At 40.2% G+C, this 20,248-nt stretch overlaps 1 protein-coding gene across 1 annotated transcript in view; it reads left to right on the forward strand.

Moving 5' to 3' along the window:
* Positions 1 to 13,844: 13,844 nt before the first annotated feature.
* Positions 13,845 to 20,248, forward strand: part of LOC101086839 (zinc finger protein OZF-like) — a 32,921-nt gene continuing 26,517 nt past the window's right edge. The window contains exon 1 of the mRNA XM_045037334.1: positions 13,845 to 14,463. Coding sequence (XP_044893269.1) covers positions 13,969 to 14,463 — 495 coding nt within the window. The 5' untranslated portion in view covers positions 13,845 to 13,968. The remainder of the gene's footprint in view (positions 14,464 to 20,248) is intronic.

Consider the following 20,248-nt stretch of genomic DNA (forward strand, 5'->3'; position numbering starts at 1 on the left):
CCATTAACCCTCAGTTTCCAAGAGTCTCTTATGGTTTCCCTCCCTCCCTCTCTATAACTCCCCCTCCCCCATCGTCTTTTGTTAAGTTTCTCAAGATCCACATATGAGTGAACACATATGGTATCCGTCTTTCTCTGACTGACTTATTTCACTTAGCATAACACCCTCCAGTTCCATCCATGTTGCTACAAATGGCCAGATTTCATTCTTTCTCATGGGCAACAGACTTTACATATGTGTGGGACTAGATTAATGGTTTCCGGATTTTCGGCCATGGGTGCCACCTTCATGACTTATGCTATTTCCGGATGATACCTGTAAGGGACCACCATCATTCCTTGCCACAGACAAAAGGTATTTACAGAAATTAAAACAAAAAACTGAGCAATGGCATTAGGCCCTAGCTACAGGCTGCTTCCTTTCTTTTTGTGAAAATGGAGATTGACAAGCATTTGGGAAGGGTACACACATACTAGCCTTAACCTGAAACTTTCTACTTACCATAACCAATATGATTTTATAGTATTGGAAAGAGAACGCTATTGGGTAGGTGATTTAATGTCACTTAACGTCTTATCCAGAAACCAACTCCAATTGTGTCATGCGTCACCAAAGAACATCTGCGGCGGCCCCAGTGTTACTTATCTACACTTTAGGAAATGATGGACCAGAATGTTTTCAAGGTTCTTTCTGGTCCTTCAATTTTATGGAAAGTTTTCCTTCTTATGCCTTTGGAATCAACCTATTACCTAAATTAATGTACTTTCAGGCGGTGCTCAGTCATGCGTGGGTGTGTCATAAACATTGGTAATGGATAAGATGGATAAAATACATACATCACCCCCATTCAAACTTACGTCAGCGATCAGAACACAGGAATGCAAGTTATCCAATTCACCTGTAAATTTAACAGTTCCCTAAAGCTGAATATGTCTCCAGTGACTAGGAACAAACACTGGGGAGAAGGCTACCTGTCAAAACAGAACACAGCTCACATCAGCTCAAAATGGTGCGAAGGAATTTTGCTGGCTATTTTCTACTGAGTAAAGAGCACTATCAATTCACATCTGGAGTTTATCTGTAAAGATAAATCACCTTCCAAATGAGCCTTTCTGCCTCCCCAGAAAGTTTCATTTCTATAAAGAGATAAGACAGACAATTCTTAGGCAGAAGGAAGAAGATATGGACAAAGAGTGTGCATGTCTGCTTGCTCCTTGCTGGCTTTCCCCAAACTGTAAAAATTAAAACAATGAATAATGAATTGGAAAAATAACAGCTGATTAGAAATAAAACAACTTGATAAAAGTACTGCAGAACTGTTCTCTGTTGATTGGCCTCACTACGGGCAGCAGAAGCTCCCAGATAGTCAATACTGGCGATTTTTAAATGCAAATGTCCCTTCCATTTCCAATTACCCTCCTGGGAAATTTCACTTGAACAATTCACTAGATACAATTTTCACCTCTGTAAATTTTGCTGTCCCTTTCACAGACTTGAGAGTCCATGGAAAGCATGCATAAATGACTTAGTAAAGCAAGTGGCTGAATGTCATGCTTAATTTTAAGTGCTATCTGAAGATACCATGCCAAGAATCGAAAGATGCTAACAGAAACGTCAAGGAGAAAACCCCTGCTAGGGAGCCCTTCATGTCCAGTGTGAGTATATATCATCCAAACTGGAATGGACTTATAAAATTAAGAAGAAATGTATCAGTTACAGAATAGGATGCTAAAAACCACCCCAAAATTCATTCCCGTAAAAGAACGATCATTTATTATTTCTCTTGAGTTTTTGCATCGGCCAGGGGTTGACTAATACAAGTTGAGCTCGGCTGGGAACAGCTCTGGCTTCATGTGTCTCTCATTTTCCTCCTGGGTCCAACCAGCTTGTCTAGGCATATCCTTCTCATGTCCATGGCAGAAATTCAAAGGTGTAAACTCAACGGCATAAGTGCTTTTCTCAAGCTTCTACATGAATCAGTTAACATGCAAGTCACGTGGCTGAAGCTAGAATCAAGAAATAGGGAAACACTGTCCCTTCCTTGGCGAACAGAACTACAAAGGCACATGCCAAACAACACAGATATAGTGCACTGACCACTGCAGTTGTTTAGGGAGAGAAGTATTGGTGCCACAAACTCAATCTATCTCGGGCTAGAATTAATAAACCAAGACATCTTAAACAATCTGCCTCAAAGTGAGTGTATATTGAAAAAACACAATAGAAAAAGATGCGGCTATTGTATGATATTAATCAAGTCACATCACCTCTCTAGGCTTCTCTAGGCCTCAATTTTCTCGTGGAATCTTATATCTTATGATTCTAAGTATTACTAGAAGCAATTGTATTCATTTCCTCCATAAATGAAGATACACATGAAAATTGAAATGAGAAAGCATACATGTTGTGATTTATCTTAAACCTTCTGATAGATGGTCATTAATCTCATTACTCGATACAGATTCCAATCAGGATGAGGGCACGTAGGCCAGTGCTTGTTTCCATGACTGTGCAGCTGCCCCACCTACATGGAAATACCATAGGAACAGACTATTAAACCGAGCTGTGTTTGCAACTGCTCCCTAGAACCTTATTATGAATAATATGTGTGCTAATCAGAAATTCAATTAATAGGGATTTGAAAAGATTTAGAGCAATACATCCTTTTCCCTTACTTCATTCTCTTGCAATGAGAGTGAAGAATGGATGTGGTTATTTTAATAACAAAAAAAGCCATCTGCCTACAAGGGTGATTGCAGCTTGGTACCCTCTGTCCCAGGTACTCAGAAGTCCACAAACATCTTGGCCTAACACTGAAGTCTGTCTGCTTTCACATTTGAGCATTTTTTTTCTCTCCCTCCTACCATCACTGCATTCACTTACACAACTGGTCAAAAATAACCTTCCCCCCCCGTCCCCCCCCCCGTGGTACCCTTCCAGCTAGAGTCTTGGACATCTTCCTTACTATACTCTGAAACATGTCAGGTGCCAAGAATAGATGGACCTCTGTCCTACCGTAAAGGGGGGGGGGGGGGAATGGGAGGTATTCTTGTATTTTTTCTTACTTTTTTTCCTTTTTAATAGACTTTATTTCTTAGAACAGGTTTAGATTACAGAAAAATTGAGAGAGTAGTAGAGTTCTGATTTCCCTCATATTACTTGCCCCTACTATTAACATCTTACATGAATATGACACATTTTTTTCGCATATAATGAACCAACAGTGATATACCGTTATTAACTAATGCTCATAGTTTATTTAAATTTCCTTGGTTTTTACCAAATGATCTTTTTCTGTTCAGGATTCCATATTACATTTATGTTAGGTCCCTTTAGGCTCCTCCTAGCGGTGGTCATTCCTCAGACTTTGTTTAGATTACCTGGAGACTTTTAAAGAGTACTGGTCAGGTGTTTTGTTGGATGCTCTATTATTAGAATTCGTCTACTATCATGAAAGAGTGGGTTTATGGGTTATTGGGAAGAAGTCCAGACAGATAAATTTCCATTTTCACATCCTATCAAGTATATGTACCAGCAATGTAATTTATAACTATTGATGTTGGCCTTGACCACCTGACTAAGGTAGTGTTTGTCAGGTTTCTCCACAATGAAATTACTCTTTCCTCCCCTTTCTATGCTGCACATTTTGAAAAGAACTCCCTCTGGTCGGCCTACATTTAAGGAGGGAGAGTTTATGCTCTAGCTCCTTGAGGGTGGATCTCTACATAAAATATTTGGAATTCTTCTGTGCATGGGCTTTGTCAATTCTTACTCATTTATTAATCTATTCAATCACTTATTTACGTCATTTGGAGTCATGTATACTTATTTATAATTTGAGTTAAAGTCTAATACTCTATTTTTTCCCCTCAAGTTGTCCCATTTTTGGCCATTAGGAGCTCTTTTAGTTGGCTCTTGTCTCCCACTGGTATGTCCCCCTTACTCTGTGTGTGTGTGTGTGTGTGTGTGTGTGTGTGTGTATCACCTTCTTCTTTTTTATTTAGTTCGTTTTTACTTTCTGGTGCTACAAGATGATGCAGGCTCATCTTGTATATTTACTCTCCAAGTCGTAGAATCAGTCATTTCTCCAAGTAGCCCTCGGAGGGCTACTTGTTTTGGAGAACGTTGTTAGAAACCAAGGTCCAGGTGCTAGTGTGTTTATTACTATTGGAATGTTAATTCTATTAGTCTCTCTCAGCTGACAGAGCAAAAAAAAATGTGTTTATACTAATCTATATATACACTCATATCTATAAATATTTATATGCATAAAAATCTGTGTCTGTATGAAGCTAAACATAAGTTCATACTGATGCGCCCAACTCTAATCCACTGCATATGGGTCATCGTAGCCTCTTCTTGCTCAACTGGAACCTCCCAATCTAATAGTGGAAGAACTGGTCCCCACCATCAGCTATCCATTTAATTCTTAAATTCCAGGATACATGCATGGCAGTATCAGAATTGTTAAACTGAATCCTCATGGGAAACAACTTTATCAACTAGGATACAGTTTGTTTTTTTTTTTTCTTTAGTCTGACGAAGTCAACTCATTTCCAAAAATACTTAGGTTGACAAGTTTCCCCCTCATCTGCTTCAGTGAGGTACTTTCACACATTTGTAATATAGTTAGATTCTGTTGTCACTGTCTGTATTCCTTCTTGAGGTCCCAAGATTCTTTATTTATATCTTTATATAGTAAATGGTAATTTGGAGTTCAAAGTCAATAACGTCGATCAATGTTCCCCACTTCTCAAACCTTTCCACACAATGATTCCTCTGTTTTTCATTTCATATCACTGAAGAATTAAATAATAAACTCATAGAATATAACAACCATTAGGAGTCTCAGGGGTTTCCTCACTTGTTCAGCCAAGGAATGGCAGGCCAAACAAATCATACAGTTTGTCCAAGGACTAGGACTCAGATCTTTTAGTTCCCAAACCAAAACCATTTTCCTTATACCACCTAATATACGGGGAGAAGAGTGCTGTCTGTAAGGAAAATCAAGCTTTGATTGTTCTGATATATCTAAGTTCCCAGTTCCCGGTGACATTGCAAACTTGGGCTTGCCACACTGTGGCTCTTTATGCAGTGTGCTTTCAAGTCAGTTAACTGTCCCTTTGTCCTATAAGAGCATGCATGCCGACCCAAGCAAAATGTGGTCATTTCCAGGGTAGCCTCTACACTACCATTGCACATAGATTGAATATCCTTTCCAAATCTTGTGAAAAGGAAGGGGAAGAAGAGTGGATCTCTTTAGATAAACAAAAATCATAAATCTTTAGTTCTCATTGTTCAGAGCATCAGCTCCAGCGTTGCCTCTTCCTGCAGCCTTCCCAGATTCATCTCTCTCTTTCCCTGTGTTTCTATAGCCTTTGTCACACTACTTTCTGTCATTAGATATAAAATCTTGAGGTCTGAGACCCATGGCATTTATTTCGATTCCTTCCATAGATGACTTTATCAGTGGCAAATAAAATATTTTGATTAATATTTGTTTAGGCCATTAGTAAAGGGTGAATGAAGGGAGTTAGAAACACCATTAAGAAGTTAGAAAGAGGGGGCACCTGGGTGGCTTAGTCGGTTGAGCATCCGACTTCGGATGAGGTCATGATCTCACAGTTCATGAGTTTCAGCCCCGCATCAAGCTCACTGCTGTCAGCCCAGAGCCCACTTTGGATGCTTTCTCTCTCTCTCTCTCTCTCTCTCTCTCTCTCTCTCTCTCTCCCTTCCCCATTCATGTTCTTTCAAAAATCAATAAAAAAAATTTTAGAAAACGTTACAAAGAGGGGTGCCTTGGTGGCCATGGGATTGAGCCCCATGTCAGAATCCATAGTCAGCTTGGAATTCTCTCTCTCTCACTCTCTCTATGCCCCTCTCCTGCTTACACTCTCTTACTCTTTCTCGCTCTCTCTCAAAATGAACAAATACACTTTTTTAAAAAGTTAGAAACAGGAATAAGATGGGAAAAAGAGAAAACCAATACCAGCCATGAAAAGAACAAGAAAAGGATGAAAAAAAGTATGATTCAAGTTGCATTAGCAACCTTAGGGCCCAAAGGAGAAAGAGGATTCAGGCTACCTAAGAAAGAGTCCATACACTCTGTAAAAACATAGATATGGGATGATCATGAATGTACAGTCCTTCTAGAATGCTAACCATCATGATATCAGTAAAGATCCTTCTGTGTCTCCAAGGTAGAGGATGCCCATAGACTTATGACATAAAGGTTAGAAGAAATCTAAAAACAACCTCACCTACCTTCCTCTCACTCATTGCTATACTTCATAGTGCCCAGCACTGTAAATGGAAGTCAGAGTATCACAGGTCCCCAGGGTTGCATGAGAAGGGATTCTGGATAGAACCAAAGACCATGAAAGCCAGAGCCTCATATTCCCATTTGAGATACATTTTAGCCAAGAGACAGAAACTTGACCTTGGGGTTCAAAGTCACAGAACCACAAAGATCTTTCCATAACAGTGACTGATGCCTACACAAGGACATGAGAAAGGTAGATAGAATAGATAGATAGAATCTGTAGTTTCAGATGAAAAAGCTGAAAAAAAAAAAAGCCTTCTGTCATTGATAATGGACCCTAGGGTAATCAAGAACTGAACAGAATGATGGAAGAGACTATTAATTGAAATTGTTTCAGAAAAGTAAATAAAAATTGCATGTCTAGGTGGCTCAAATGGTTAAGCATTCCACTCTTGGGTTCAGCTCAGATCTTGAGCTCTCAGTTCATGAGATCAAGCCCTGCGTTGAGCTCTGTGGTGTCAGCACAGAGTCTGCTTGAGATTCTATCTCTCCTCCTCTCTCTCTCTGCCCCTCCCCTGCTCATGATCTCTTGTATTCTTTCTCTCTCTTTCTCTCCTTCTCTCTCTAAAAATAAATAAACAAACTTTAAACAAAGTGGGACACTTGAGTGGCTCAGTCGGTTGGACATCTGACTTCAACTTAGGTCATGATCTCACAGCTCATGAGTTTGAGCCCTGCGTTGGGCTCTGTGCTGACAACTCAGAGCCTGGAGCCTGCTTCAGCTTCTGTGTCTCCCTCTCTCTCTGCCCCTCGTCTGCTCACACTCTGTGTCTCTCTGTCTCTCAAAAATAGTTAAACATTGGAAAAATGTAAAAAAAAAAAAAAGTAAATTAATAGAGAAGAGCCAAAAATGTCTATAGACATGTATTCAAATCTGCCCCACTTCTGGGTGATTTGGGGCATGTTACTTGCACTTGTCTAGCCTTACTTTCATTCCTTGTAAAATTATAATAATGATACTTATCTGGTAAGGTTATTATAAGGGTAAAATGAGAAAAAGTAGATAAAACAACAAAGAGCCTGAAATACAGAGAAAGAAGTCATCATCACCATCAACAATCAGCAAATCAACAATTGCCAAAATTTATCAAGTACTTATTGTTTGCTAAACATTGTACTAGGTGTGTTACATGTAGTTGTTATTGTTAGTATTATTGTTGACCAATCAGCAATATCAGAAGGTTACGGATTTTCCTTTTTATAAAAAGGCCATCAAGTCAGACTAGTTTTCTCATGCCTTGAAGAATTTGTATAAAGCAGCCTAAAGGCAGGAGAATGGTAAGTGATCCCTCCCAAGTCTTTTGCCTTCTTACAATTCATGGTGAAATGAAACATCCCAGGCAATGCTAGTCACGAGATAGAGAGGAAAGAGACGTGGCATTTGTACATTTCCCAGTCTTCTGAGAGTTAGCTTTCAATGTCTACTGCCCTGTATCAGTCCAGAGAGGTGGTTTTGTGAACTGGTTTCTTCTCAGGCCCAGATAGCTGCAGCCATGTGTCTCTTTAGAGTGAGGGCTGAATTTCTCAGTTGCTGGTAACAATTTCTTTTAAGAAAGAGGAAACCAAATTGCCACTTAAAAAAAAAAAACCTGCCTAAATTTCAGGAGCATTAATTACTATTGCCCTTAAGCTTCTGGGAACTCATGCTGTCTTTCCATGGTGATTATCATGATTACATATGCTATTTAATTTTATATCTTGGTCTCTACAGAAATTACAGATATGTTTCAGCTTAGCTAGAGGAGTTTTCAATCAAAGCAAGTTAACATGATTTACCTCATTCTAGATTAAATTCAGTATGGTTGTGTTCATCTTAAATGTGTGATCACATCCTTGGGCTTTTCAATGCGAAGTTTTGTATAGATATCCAGTCCTTTTTATTGTCAGCTGGAAAGCCTTATGCGATCATTTGGTCTAGGTCCTGACCTTCACTGCTAGGCTAGCCCAGTGAGGAAATGGCTAAAAGGCCGGGCTACATCCTTCTCCTGCACTGATCTGGAATAATTTGAAGCCAGTGCCAGACTCCCACTGGTTCCCATTATCTTTGTCTGATACAACACAGTAAGAATTTCCTGGTCAAATCAAGGGACAGATAATTCCTGATGAGCCTGAGAGCCAAGAGGAGCTCACGTCAAGGGCTTTGATGGCCCTACTTTTCCTTTAAATGGAGATATGTGTTGTCAAAACCAAGCAAGGACCAGAGGATTATAACAGGTTCCTGATTCTACAAGGGCCCATCTCTTTCTCTGCTAACTGGGACTTTACTCCCCAAACTCAAAGAATATTAGGGCCAAAGAACAAAAGTCTGTGGTAGTAGAGATGGTGAATGGCAAGGCAGAATGAAGAACTCATTTCAAAATAGGCATGGCCAAACACAAGACAAGTGCTGATCAAATGACCACTAAGCCAGGACCCATGAGCCCATCGAGTGCTATGGGTTTTACTGTCATATCTATAATACGTTGGCAAAAGGGCACAACCACCTTTCTAAATAACACAGCCTATGTACCCATTTCATCCATGTCAGAAAATGAATAACATCCTACATTAAGCAACAATTTACGATTTAAGCTACAATGGAAAATACATTTCCCCAAACACCAAGAATTGTTTTATACCAACTTTTCAAAAGTGAGTACATTTTATTTATGTTTTTGCTCTCGAAGCTGGTGACAGAGAGCTCAATCTGGGAAAATCCATATTCGTGCTGAGAAGTTGTCTGCACAGCAGCGGAGAGAACTTATACTGGTTTTAGTTAAACCTGCTTACAGTTTGGGGACTTTTTGCCCACATGTGGGGGACTTGCCCACATGACAAGTCAGACAACTTCCACAAGATGCCATGTATTTGTCCAGTTCAAGGCATAGCTAGGAGGCTTGGGTCTAATCTTGGCTTTGCCACTTACAGGACACATGTACTTCAAGAAGACACAGCTTTCCTGGACTTTAAGTCCCTCATCTGTGAACTAAAGTAGTTGGGCTAAGTTAATATTTCTCAGCCCTGGACATCGGGGATTTGAATCACTTGGGAAGATTTTTAAAAAGCAATGCCCAGGCCTTACCTTAGACTAATTAAATTAGATTCTCCAGGGTGTGAAGCTATTTGTTTAAAGTTCCTCCGGCTGAGACTCTTGAGGCCAGATTAGTCCTGAGTTCACATGGTGTGGACATTCTGTCACTTTCAATTTCACATCATCTTGGAATTTTTGGTCACCTCTGAACTGTCTGTCCTGTGGAAGACAGAATTCTAAGAAGACCGTCAATGAGTTACACCTTTGTACAACCCCTTTGACTGCAGATAGAACCTGTGACTTGATTCTGGCCAAGAGATACAGCAAAGGTGATGAGATGGTCAGTCTCATGATTATGTCAACTTATGTTAGCAGATTGGACCAAGAGATGCTCCTGCGGGTTTCGAAGAAGCAAACTGCCATGTTGTGAAAGGGTTTCGGCCATGGAGTGAATAGTTGTGCTCCCTACCTCCAAAAGTTGAATGTTGAGATCTAATCCTTATTGTGACAGTATTTGGAGGTGGAGTCTTTGGGGTGATTAGATCATGAGGGAGGAGCTTTCATGAATGGGATTAGCATCCTTACAGGAAGAGGCCAGAGCGCTAGCTTGCTCTCTTTCCATCATGGGAGAACATAGGGAGAAGGTAGCAATCTGCAAAACTGGAAGAGGGCCTTTATCCCACTAGGCTGGCATTCTGATCCCAGACTTCCAGGCTCCACAACTGTAGGAAATAAATTTCTGTTTTTTATAACCCACACAGACAATAGTGCTTTGTCAATAGCAGCCAGAACCAAATAAGACAATGTCTGAAAGAGCCACACAGCCAGGAGCCGCTATACCCTCTGGTCTCTGGCTGACAACTAGCAAGAAAGCAGGGACTTCAATTCTAACAGCTGCGGAGCTGAATTCTGCCCCAAACCATGTGAGCTTGGGCTTGGAAGAGAATCCAGAATTCCAGAAAGGAATGGCCTGCACCAAGACGGCAGCCTTATGGGACCCTGAGCAGAGGACAGCAATCTTTGTCTGGTCTCCTGACCCACAGAAACTATGAGATAATAAATGCATATTGTTTTAATTTGCTAAATTTGTGGTAGTTTGTTATACAGCAATAAAAAACTAATATGTTTTCGAAATGGTATGCTCATGCTCAGCGTGACGGTGCCTGGGGGTATCTTACAGAAAGGTGCGAGGTATGTTTCGGGGAAAACTGGACTTGTAATCTGAAAGATCAAATATAGAATTAAGATTTTCAAAAAAGTGATATACATATGTAAAATTTAAGTTATAATTCCCCAAATACAAGTGCTTAAAATTTATTTTAAAAATTTATTGATTTTTAATTCAGGAAAGACCTACGTGAAAATCTTTGCCATCACAAAACTAAATGCCTTAAGGCTTATTCTTGCCATGTCTTGACCTCAGGTGTCCCATTGGTAAAATGAGGTGAGCGGAGAAGTTCCCTTTCAATTCCTATGAACCTAGGCTCTTTCCATAGCAATCACATCTGCACGACAATGAAGACTATGCAGTCTGAAGTCAGCCTGATCTGATTTAAATTCTGGTCCACTCATCAGTTATAGATTTTGGCAAGTGACTGATCAATCTTACGAAGCCGCAGTTTCCTCATCTAAAAAAGGGGAATAATAAAATAATCTTCTAGTTTTGTGGGTGGGTTTATCACACGGATTAATGGACATAATGGGTTTTATTAAACACAGGACTTGACACGTAGTAGTGACTCAAAAATGGTAGTGGTGGTTGCTTTGGTTGCAAGCTGTTTGCTTGATGGCACGAGGAACAATTTGTTTATTTTTGGCACCTGTAATGATCCATCCTAGAAGATCGTTCAGAAAACCTAAGGGGTTGACAACACACATTTGAGAACGTGGAGTTGGGAGGAGAATGAAATCATGGTACAGTGTCTGCAGAGGAGGGCAGTGTCCTGCTCCAAAACCAGCATGGAGAGGCAACGTCCTCTACCCCTTCCTCTATTCTCATTGCTTCTTGTTTCAACATCACCAAAGACCAGCACCAAAAGGATGGACATGACAGAGATTAACAATGCATTCCTAGTAGTTTATCTGGGCTAAAGAACAAAAATATGAATTTTTCCCCCATTCTTTAACTTTCCCCGATGTATTCTTTCCCTTTTCACTATTGAAGCTAGTCTTCTTCAGACACTATTCTGAACTACTTTCAAAGAGCAGATGTAGTTCTTTTGAAGTTAAATAATGGGTGGCTGGTTGACAGGCTTAAGAAGCCTTCAAATATTATTGTATTGGAGCTGCATCATCGAGGAAGATTATGGCCAAGAAAGAGACTCTTTGCTCAAGCAGAGCTGTTAAACAGTTTCCCAAGTCTCACCCTAAATGTGGAGAAGAGAACTATAAAGCTGGCCCCAAGGGAGACTTTATGATTGGCTGACAAGAGTTTTTAAGAAAGTTGCCTGACAACCCCCAGAGCCTGCATTTATTTGGCAAAGAATGGATTGCTTTTCAAAAGAGAAATAAATTAAATAAGAGATAACTTCCCTTGAATGAAAAAAAAAATTAATAGAAACAGAGGAAGTTCTTAGAGGATAAGTATATGAAATACTAAATTATATTGAAAGATGAAAGTCAAGACTTAACAAATTCATGACCAGAAATTCCATATGAGCTAAAAATAAAGAAGTTTAGATAAATTCATGGATAAGAGAACCACAAGGAATCATCAGTTTCAAATCAGAGGTCTTGGAGGTGTTCAGAGTCTGAAATACATGTCGTAAAAATACAGTCTTGAAAAACATCAAGCACCCCATCCCACAAAATGTCCCTTGATGATACCATCAGAAAAGTAATTCATCACAAATTGGCCCCTGTATTACCTTCTTTTTCTCTTAGACACAAAGGAATAAAAGACAAGAAAAAGAATGATAGTCTGTTTTTTTCCAAATGCTTTTATCTTAAGCATACATACTTCTTTTTACAATGTTGCCTATTTATTTATTTTTTTTAATTTAATTTATTTTTTTAATTTACATCTAAGTTAGCATATAGTGCAACAATGATTTCAGGAGTAGATTCCTTAATGCTCCTTACCCATTGAGCCCATTCCCCCTCCCACAACCCCTCTAGTAACCCTCTGTTTGTTCTCCGTATTTAAGAGTCTCTTATGTTTTGTCCCCCTCCCTGTCTTTATGTTATTTTTGCTTCCCTTCCCTTATATTCATCTGTTTTGTATCTTAAAGTCCTCATATGAGTGAAGTCATATGAGATTTGTCTTTTTATGACTGACTAATTTTGCTTAGCATAATACCCTCTAGTTCCATCCACATAGTTGCAAATGGCAAGATTTCATTCTTTTTGATTGCCGAGTAATCCTCTGTTGTATATATGTATATACCACATCTTCTTTATCCATTCATCTGTCGATAGACATTTGGGCTCTTTCATACTTTGGATATTGTTGATAGCGCTTAAAGCATACATACTTTTAATACATACCATGGTATTTATCTGAGGGGCAATCTGAATGAAATTTACCTTGTTCAGTCAGAATAATTGCTGTAAGCTTTATGATAAAAATCAGAAGAAAATGGCCTATGAGAGAGTCCGGCCCCTGGGTCCACGTGTTGCGAAAGTAGGAGGGCCGTTTCCTTGTGCATCCCTGGAAACTGCACCTTCTTCATCATTCAGAAGGCCGGGAGGCCCCAGGGCTCAGCCTGAGTTCTAGGGTGGTACTTTGGCCCCCAGCATTAATATTCTAGTGCTGTGTCATTTCCCCAATAGCAGGTTATAAACCGACTACACCATACGTGATCCTCTGTTGGAACAAGAAGACAAACTCTGGATGGTGGAGAACAAAGTGGAAAGAAAGTTTGTTCAGAAGAAGCCTGAGAAAACGATGAGCAGATAGAGAGGCAACAAGACTGGGGAGGCAAGTTGCATCCATCTCCAGTAAAGTACAGACTGAGGAAAAAAAGCAGTGAACTAAGAAAATTGGAAAGACACTTCCTCTGGTCTCATACCTTATATCTTTAAGGAAACACCTTTTTCAACTTACCTGGAAAGAGTTTGAAACACAATTTAGACTTAATCATGAGGGAAGTTGTGTAGGGGAGAATCATCAATTTAATTAGGAAATCCTTCCTCTGCTTGCTCCTTATGCTAATAACCCCCTTTAAATGTAAATCAGTGGGGAAATGTCTTCAGTTAAAACCATTTGAACCCATAGAAAACCCCTATGAAATTACTGAATGTGGCAAACTTTCACTCACATGTCACACCTCATTAAATGTGGAAGTCAGGCTTAAGAGAGACCCTGTACTAAGGAAGACTGAAGAGCCTTTAGCTAGATGACACATCTCTGAGCAGAAGAAAATGTTCACTGGAGAGAAACCAGTGAATACAACAAAACTTCGCTGGTTCTTAGAAAATTTGGACAGAAAGCTTTTAAATGTACTGAGTATGATAAAGTTTTCTGTCAAACGTCTCTCGAACTTTACCCCTTCCTCTGCATTTGAAAGGTCATACACACAGAATCCTTACAAATGTTAAGAAATATGGAAATCCCTTCAGCCAAAAGTAAATCCTAATTCATCAAAAAATTCATACTGGAGAGAAACCTTGTGAATGTGGGAAAGTTTCCATTCAGATGTCACACTTCAGTCAGCAGAAAACTTGTAGTGGGGAAAACCCCTTTGCCTGTAAGGTATGTGGGAAAGTCTTCAGCCACAAATCAAATCTTACTGAGCATGAACATTTTCATAATAGAGAGAAACCTTTTGAACGTAACGAATGTGGAAAAGCCTTTAGCCAGAAGCAATATGTTATTAAACGTCAGAACACCCACACTGGAGAGAAGCTTTTTGAATGTAATGAGTGTGGAAAATCCTTCAGCCTGAAGGAAAACCTTCTCACCCATCAGAAAATTCACACTGGGGAGATACCTTTTGAGTGTAAGGATTGTGGGAAAGCTTTCATTCAGAAGTCAAACCTCATCAGACACCAGAGAACTCACACGGGCGAGAAGCCTTTTGTATGTAAGGAATGTGGAAAAACCTGCAGTGGCAAATCTAACCTTACCGAGCATGAGAAGATTCATATTGGAGAGAAACCCTTTAAATGTAGTGAATGTGGGGGCGCCTGGGTGGCTCAGTCGGTTAAGCGTCCGACTTCAGCTCAGGTCACGACCTCACAGTCTGTGAGTTCGAGCCCCACGTTGGGCTCCGCGCTGACAGCTTGGAGCCTGGAGCCTGCTTCCGATTCTGTGTCTCCCTCTCTCTCTGCCCCTCCCCTGCTCACACTCTGTCTCTCTCTCTCAAAAATAAATAAACATTAAAAAAAATTTTTTAAAAAATGTAGTGAATGTGGAACAGCTTTTGGGCAGAAGAAGTACCTCATAAAACATCAAAACATTCACACTGGAGAGAAACCCTATGAATGTAATGAACGTGGAAAAGCCTTCTCTCAACGAACATCACTTATTGTATATGTGGGAATTCATTCAGGTGATAAACCTTACGAATGCAATGTATGCGGAAAAGCCTTCTCTCAAAGTTCATCTCTTACTGTGCATGTGAGAAGCCATACAGGTGAGAAACCCTATGGTTGTAAAGAATGTGGGACAGCTTTCTCTCAATTCTCAACCCTTGCTCTGCATTTGAGAATACACACAGGTAAGAAGCCTTATCAATGTAGTGAATGTGGGAAAGCTTGTAGCCAGAAGTCATACCATATCAGACACCAGAAAATTCATACTCATTAAAAACCCTATAAATACCTTAAAAATTGGAAAGTGTCATCAGGAGTTTAAACCTCATAGCACATCAGAAATGATCATCCTGAAAGAAGGTATCACAAATGAGGAAAACAAAAGCTAAAGACTTACTGGACACCATGGAATTTATCCTGAAGAGAAAGACATTTATATGATAAAAATCCTGCCCCCCCCCCAAAAAAAGCTGATGGCCTAGGTAATGCTGAAACTTTAGACACATTTCCACCAAACATGCTTCTTCTTGCTGTCTGCATTTATCTGGAGATCTTCACCAATGCAATCAAAAAATAAGTTTTAAGTATTGGAAAGGAAGAGACTTTTATGGTATTGATTTAGTAGAACAGAAGAGATTCTGGAAACACCTATGCATCCATTAAAATTTAGAATATGATAGAAATGGCAATAGGAGGTGAGAAGATAATGGGACTATGTAAAAAGTGATTTGGAGGTAATTTGTTCCCCAAAGAAAAAACAGACCATGAACTGTAAACAGAGGTAAGAGCCAAGAGGATAAAAACAAGAATAGAAGCTGTATACAGAAACGGTTATGACCTTCGGAGTAGGGAGACATCCCTTATAACGAGCTCAAAAATCCTCTGAATTTGTATGCTTAGGAAATATGTACCAGTGTGCTTCCTGTGGCATGATTTGTAGTTAGCCGTAAGTTGGAAACGACTTAAAGGCCCATCGGGAACAAAACGGAAAATACTTATGATGGAATACTGTATATCTGTAAAATTTAACAAATGAGATCTGTATGCATTACAGAGAAAGATCTCAAAAGTCATGTTGAAGGGGGAAAATGAAGTTGCAGAATAACACATATATTACAAAGCATTTCTGTAAATTTTAACTAAAACTTTACTCACGAAATTCAGTACTTTGTATTGGTAATTGATACATATATGTATGTATGTTTTTAAAATGTTTTTGAAATGGATTGGAAGGATACAGACCGAACTCTTGATAGTGGTTGCTTGTGAAGAGTGGAGCAGGGAAGGGGGTGAGGGTGGGAGGGATGGGATGGGGACTGTTTAAAGGGGGGGGGTGTTCATTTTTATATATAAATATCCATTTCTTTTAAGAACTAAAGACTGCAAGTAAATATCTCAAAATACTGGATAATTCTGATTGTGGTATATGGATATCTTGTCTTATTTTTTGTACTTTTCTGTATGTTTAAATTTTCTCAAAATTAGTAAGAATGGGGGTGAGGATGGGAACACGGTACCTATAGAAATCATGTTCTAATAGATTCATTCCCAATCAAGTACTAAACTTTTCATAGAAAATATTTCTAGAATTTTATCAATGATGAGTGGATGGACTTGCTCTCTATGTAATATGAAATTATCTATTTTATTAAAATTAAAAATGATCATATAATCCAAAAAAATGGCCTATGAGAACCATATTCAGATGTACAGTTGGCCCTTGATCACACAAAATAAAACATGACTGCTGGCCTCCAGAGATCTTCTCTGGTTCAGTCTACAGATGCAAGGCTGAAAATAGAGCTGTGTAGAGGCTAAGTGTTGGGGAAGGTCATAGAAAAGATGTGACCACACATCGACCCATGAACAGGACCCAGGCCATCAGAAGCTCCTCACTCCCTCTTCTGTCCTTGAAATGTGGGTTCTGTTTGCCTTTCCTACTCTCAGAGGCTGCTCCAAGGATGTAAGATATAGCCATGAAATGGGGTGTGGTGTTGAGAACACCTTCACGATGTACATGAACATGACTGAACCCAGTTAAGGCCTTTATGCAAACTTTAAAGGTTTGGCAGGCAGGTGTAGGGATCCCCTGTTTTGCTGTTGCCCAAGACAACATCATATGTAAGTTCCCTTTGCTTATTAAACCTGCCACCTACCCACCTGGAGTGGTCTGCCTTTTTCTTGGGGCTCTCCCTGCCCTCCACGCACAGGAGCTGGTTTCAGATTGTACTCAGGTAGCTCCCAAGGAGGTTACGGACCAACACTAAGGAGGGAGAGATTACAAGGAGGAAAAAAGAAGACAACAATTTGGAAACTGTGCTCAAGATGGCTTCTTGTCAACTCTTGCTGTTGTCAACTTCTGTGGGGGAAAAATGAGTTTTTAGGATATACTGCACACGCTACAAACCCCACTGGAGGGATGTCCTCCACGCCGGGACCAAAGGGCTGAATCAAGCAACTCCAGGTGCAAGAGATTATTAAAAAGATGTTCCCGCTTTTCCGAATGCTCTCATGGCAATTCCAGAACTACATCAACACTTTTTTTTCAGCATTTTGGGGGGTCTGATACTTCTCCAACCAGTTAGAGAAACATTTTTCAAACCCTAATCACATATGTGAGGGCCAAAGGGATGTTTTCTGGATACATGGCCATACATAGGAATTTTAAAAATGTATAAATATTTTATAGTCAAGCTGCAGAGCAAGAAGCAAAAAGACCAATATACCTTGGAAAAGCATTTAGCTTTATTTATAATTTAAAAAAATGGAAATGGAGACATTAGGATAGCCTCTTTCTCATAAAATTGGTAAAAAAATAAAAATACCAGTGATGGTGAGGATCATAGACAATGGTCATATTCATACAGCCCTGAGAGGGCAAAGTGGTACAATCTGTCTGGGGAGAGATGTGGAATTTGGCACTATTTATCAAATGCTTAAAAAATTCACGTACTCTTTGGATTCCAAATTCCATTTCTATGAAATGAATGTATCCTAAGAAAATAATTAAGGATGCATACAAGCATTGAGCTTCAAGAATATTCAGCACAGTATTTTTTTTTATAATAGCAGAAAGGCAGAACCTACGTTTTTAAAATTTACCAGTTCAGCAAAATATTGTAGATCCATATAATGGGATATGATTTTGTCCTTGAAAATTACACTGCAGATTTTTTTTACTGATATATACATGTTATATATATATATTATACACACACACACACACACACACACACACACACATATATATACTTGTAACACTTTTTTTTTTATACTTTTTTTTTTCAACGTTTATTTATTTTTGGGACAGAGAGAGACAGAGCATGAACGGGGGAGGGGCAGAGAGAGAGGGAGACACAGAATCGGAAACAGGCTCCAGGCTCTGAGCCATCAGCCCAGAGCCCGACACGGGGCTCAAACTCACGGACCGCGAGATCGTGACCTGGCTGAAGTCGGACGCTTAACCGACTGCGCCACCCAGGCGCCCCATGTAACATTTTTTTTAATGTGTATTTATTTTTGAGAGAGACAGAGAAAGCATGAGCAGGGGAGGAGCAGAGGGAGAGAGGGAGACACAGAACCCGAAGCAGGCTCCAGGCTCTGAGCTGTCGGCCCAGAGCCCAATGCAGGGCTGGAACTCACAAACCATGAAATTGTGACCTGAGTCAAAGCTGGACGCCTAACTGACAGAGCCACCTGGGTGCCCCTGTAGCATATTTTTTATTAAAAAAATGAGTTAAGAAATTATGACTTGGGGCACCTAGGTGGCTCCGTCAGTCAAGCATCTGACTCTTGATTTTGGCTCAGCTCATGGTCTTACAGTTAGTGGCATTGAACTCCACTGCACTGACAGTGTGGAGCCTATTTGGGATTCTCTCTTTCTCTCTCTCCTTCTCTCTCTACCCATCCCCTGCTCATTTACTTTGCGGGAGAGAGCGATCTCTCTCCCGCAAAATAAATAAATAAACATTTTTAAAAATTATGACTTTATTATGGTAAAACCCAGTGTAAAAGGTAAAAATGTGCACGAGGTTCTGCGGGGAACTCAGGAACACCTGGCTTTTGCCCTGACAAGTTTCCCTATTCCTTTCAGCTTTTCCAAAGAAGAGAAATACAAGGAACAGATTCAAATAGCAAACAGAGTAGTAGTTTCTTAGCTGCATCAGTGCCTGAGATGTCCATGAGACTTCTCAGTTAAAAGTAAACTGGGAACCTATGTGGGGCTCCTGTCTCCCACCACAGCCCAAAGCAGGGATTTCACCAAGACATGCATACAGAGAGTAAGAGGAGCCAATGAAAGGAAACTACCAGGGAACCACCTTTTAATTACAGTGAAGAGGCCCTTTAGTAGACATGGCCCCATGATTACTGTAGAATTTCATCAGTAAAATTACCATCCCTAGGGTGGAGGATTAGGGAGGGAGGTGGGTATGGAGATGGGATAAAAGACAGACCCAGAGCCACAACATCCTGTCCCTATGACATTGTTTCAATAATCTTCTGCTGCATAACAAGCCACTCCAAAGTGCAATCGCTGAAAACAATGACACTATTTCTCCCAATTCTGTGGGTTGACGGGGCTCTGATGTGTGGCTCTGCCCCACGCAGTGTAGCTGAGCTTACTCAGGCGGAGGCATTCAGCTAAGAGCTCAGCTGGTGCCAGAAACTCCAAGATGACCTCTCGTCCTCCAGGGTCTCGCTCCTCATTCGGCAGTGTTTGCCCGAACCTCTTAATGCACAGTGACTGACTTTAAAGAAAAGATTTTAGGAAAACAAACCCTGTTCTAAAAATGTGCCTGGGATTAGTTTTAGCCGGGTATGACATTCAGACAGAAATGATGGTCATGAAGGAAGAAGTTTAACAACATCCCTAGAAACAAGGGCAGGCGGAAGAGTGGTGGCTTGGTGTGTGATTTGGATAAAAAAGATTAGAAGTTGTGGACTCTGGATTGGTTGGTTGGTGCATCAAAGGTACACTTGCACGAGCCTGGAAGCTCAGTTGGTTAAGCGTCCGATTTCGGCTCAGGTCATGATCTCACGGTTGGCGAGTATGAGCCCCGAGGAGGGCTCTGCGCTGACATTGTAAAGCCTGTTTTGGATCCTCTCTCTCTCCCCTCCCCTGCTCTCTCTCTCTTTCTCTCTCTCTCTCTCTCCCTCTCTCTCAAAAATAAATAATGAAAACAAACATTTTTTTTAAAAAAGGTACACTTGCAGGGAAGTCATTTACTATCTCCAGATATTAGAGAGCCTGGGAGGGACCATGTCTCCAGGACAAAAGTCCCAAACTAAGAATAGGGAAATTAGAAAGTACAGTCTGTACAAGCCCCACAGGCAAGCTCTTGCCAAGCTTCTGCTTGCATCATGCTTGCTAGGATCCCACTGACAAAAGCAAATCACGTGATCAAGGCTATAGGAGAGGACGAAACAAGGGCACAGACATG

Source organism: Felis catus, chromosome C2, assembly GCF_018350175.1.
Source record: "Felis catus isolate Fca126 chromosome C2, F.catus_Fca126_mat1.0, whole genome shotgun sequence".
Classification (NCBI taxonomy): domain Eukaryota; kingdom Metazoa; phylum Chordata; class Mammalia; order Carnivora; family Felidae; genus Felis; species Felis catus.